The following is a 3405-nucleotide window of genomic DNA, read 5'->3' as shown; positions in this document are numbered from 1 at the left end:
AATTGGAGAAAGCTTAACAGAAAACGGAGATTTAAGAGCTAGAGTGAATTTCATAAATTAGTTGCTGTACTAGCTCAATTTTGTCGAACGTTTGAATGTTAAGGTTTTAATTATTATAATTAAAATTATTAGGGTGAAAATCTGTAGTGTTGGCAGCTTTTGGTTGGTTCCATGAACCCTTGGCCTTGGAGGCAACTCAACCGTTGTTCTAGCACTTGCTTTCGTCCTTTTTATTTTTAATTTTTTTTGTTGTTTTGGAAATTTCATTTCATTGTTTACTTTTCTTTTAAATTCTGATTTTGTTGGGTTCTGATTGATAATCTTGTTGAGTTTGCTTTTGTTGTTACTCTATTGCTGATTTTGGATATAATGTTGGGGCTTTCTATAGGGTGGCCACGCTGAAGTTGCAAAAAAGAATGGCTCTGAAGATCTCTTTCCAGCAACATTTGCAGATATACCTGCTCCCAATTGGAATTGGGAGGCAATGCCATCGGCTCCGGTGCCTCGGCTGGATGGATATGCTGTACAGATTAAGAACATGTTTTATGTTCTTCAAGGATACAGAAATCTTGACTACGTGAGTGTTTCGCCGATCTCTGGCTCATTGGCAAATGCTTAATGCATTCAATATGATCCTATGCTGATGCACATGTTGCATCTCTGACCCTAAAAGAATAATCTTGCTTATGTTTTACGAGACCTCACAGCACAATAGTTGGATTCATATGTATAATGTAGTTAATGTGATGATAAACTTATTTATTTCTTTTGTCATTGTTTACTATTTGATCTTAAAGATCATGTTGTTTATGATTGTGAGACTTTATAGCACAGTACTTGGATCCATATATATAATGTGTCTGGTGAGATGATAGTTTTTTATTGTCTGGTTGTCGGTTGACAGTTTATTGAGACTATTAACGATCTTAATTTATCTTCTGTGCTTATATGTTTCTCGCAGGTGCATTCTCATGTTGATGTCTATGATTTCAAAGGTAACAAATGGGTAGATAGGATCGAGTCACCAGAAGAGATGGCTAATTCACATTTAGGAGTTGCAACTGATGGGAGATACATATATGTGGTCTCAGGACAATATGGTCCTCAATGCAGAGGGTCTATTAATCTTGTATTCGCCTTAGACACTAAAACCAAGCAATGGAGCAGTTTGCCACCATTGCCTCTTCCAAGGTATGTTATGTACAGTGTACACCATTAAATTATGCGTGAACTGTGCTGTGTACTGCACTGTAAATGTTCATTTTCCAATTTATCAGTGAGGTGCAACCTAGACTTGTTATTTGATAATTAAAAATTCTAGTTAAATTGGTATCTGCCACTACATTAATGATTGATCAAGCTTTTCTGGTAGATGGAATTTTAACAAGTTAAACTATTTAATTGTCATATGAAAAGTTATAGTATACTAACACAGGAATTTCTAGGTATGCTCCTGCTACTCAATTATGGAGGGGAAGACTACATGTCATGGGCGGTGGCAAGGAGAATCGCCATACGCCTGCACTAGAGCATTGGAGCCTAGGTGTAAAGGATGGTAAAGCATTGGAGAAAAAATGGCGAACTGAAATCCCCATTCCTCGTGGCGGACCTCATAGGTTAGCAGATTGCCCAGATACTTTTATCACTGTTCTTGTTTAATTTGTGAAAATCTTTAATTTCTTGATTGTTTTCTGTTCTTTTATTTTTTTCCAAAAAAAAAATCATGTTTAAAAAGCTAACCTGTGTCATTGAAACCCAAAGAATCTTTTGAGAAAAGATGATTTTCTTTTTTAAATCTCATACATTTTCTTTAAACTGGTTGGTTGGCTTTCATCTTAGTTCTAACACTACCTTATTTGTACAGGGCTTGCATTGTGGCAAATGATCGGCTTTTTGTGATTGGTGGACAAGAAGGTGATTTTATGCCCAAACCAGGCTCACCTATATTCAAGTGTTCACGCAGGCATGAAGTATGTTTTCTTTGGCTACCAACAGCATTCATGAATTACTCTGTTGCATGTAATAATTGGCTTATTTTTTTGAAGATATGTCACTTGAAATACTCGTAATGTGTTCTAAATAACCTTTTGCATTATTGCGACTCCTTCATCATGTATAATATATAGACTTCATGGTGTCTTATGGCCTTAAGATTTATTTTGTTTCAGGTTGTCTATGGCGATGTTTATATGCTGGATGACGAAATGAAATGGAAAGTTTTGCAACCTATGCCAAAGCCTGACTCCCACATAGAGTGTGCATGGGTGATTGTGAATAATTCAATTATCATCACTGGTGGTACAACTGAAAAGCACCCGGTGACCAAAAGGATGATCCTGGTTGGGGAGGTTTTCCAATTTCATTTAGATACGCTGGTATGCTCTCATGCATTAGAAATGCATTATCATTTTTCTCTTTATCTTTTGAAGGCCCCTTCCCCTTCCCCTTTGCATATATTGGTTGTGGTATTTTTGTGAATGATCATCTTATGAATCGACCATTGACACATATATATGATTCATCGAATCTCAGATATTAGATCTTAAAAAGATTAACAAAACCATTTTAAATTTTAACAATGTCATAGCAAAACATTTATCAGTCTTGTTAATGTTGATCATGACACTCTTTTTCTCTTGGTATTGGAGCTGAATATTTTTGCTCTCTTCTTTGTTTTATCTGTTTTAATTTTTTTTTGGGTACTGGAGTTAAGAAATTATTAGGAATGCACTGCATGCTCCATTTGTGTGCACAATCACTCACCTTGGTTTTATGCAGCAGCAGCAACAGCAGCAACAAAGCCTTGTCCCACTAAGTGGGGTCGGCTACATGAATCAAACGACGCCATTGTGCTCTGTCATGTATCATGTCTACAGTGAGACTGTTTACATGTAGATCTCGTCTGACCACCTCATGGATGGTCTTCTTAGGTCTTCCTCTGCCTTTCGCCCTTTGTCCATCTTCCATCTCATCCACCTTCCTGACTGGATGTTCTATCGGTCTTCTTCTCACATGTCCAAACCACCTGAGACGCGATTCAACCATCTTTTCCACAATGGGTGCTACTCCAACTCTCTCCCTTATATCTTCATTCCTTATTTTATCCAATCGCGTATGACCACTCATCCATCTCAACATCTTCATCTCTGCCACACTCAGCTTATGTTCGTGCTCCCCTTTAGCCGCCCAACACTCCGTACCATACAGCATCGCCGGTCTTATAGCGGTGCGATAGAATTTACCTTTAAGTTTTAAAGGCACTTTTTTGTCGCATATAAAACCAAATGTACTCTGCCATTTTGACCAACCTGCTTGGATCCTAAGATTTACATCCTGTTCAATCTCTCCATTATCCTGTATAATGCACCCAAGATACTTAAAACTTTTAACTTTTCATAGGATGTT

At 37.4% G+C, this 3405-nt stretch overlaps 1 protein-coding gene across 1 annotated transcript in view; it reads left to right on the top strand.

Moving 5' to 3' along the window:
* LOC107494847 (kelch repeat-containing protein At3g27220) overlaps nucleotides 1-3405 on the top strand; it is a 7725-nt gene that overhangs the window by 433 nt on the left and 3887 nt on the right. Inside the window, exons 2-6 of the mRNA XM_016115883.3 lie at nucleotides 389-577; nucleotides 962-1191; nucleotides 1446-1616; nucleotides 1865-1970; nucleotides 2169-2375. Of these exons, the coding sequence (XP_015971369.1) occupies nucleotides 389-577; nucleotides 962-1191; nucleotides 1446-1616; nucleotides 1865-1970; nucleotides 2169-2375 (903 nt within the window). The remainder of the gene's footprint in view (nucleotides 1-388; nucleotides 578-961; nucleotides 1192-1445; nucleotides 1617-1864; nucleotides 1971-2168; nucleotides 2376-3405) is intronic.

Source organism: Arachis duranensis, chromosome 6 (assembly GCF_000817695.3).
Source record: "Arachis duranensis cultivar V14167 chromosome 6, aradu.V14167.gnm2.J7QH, whole genome shotgun sequence".
NCBI classification, from domain to species: Eukaryota; Viridiplantae; Streptophyta; class Magnoliopsida; order Fabales; family Fabaceae; genus Arachis; species Arachis duranensis.
This window is presented reverse-complemented; position numbering and strand designations above follow the sequence as displayed.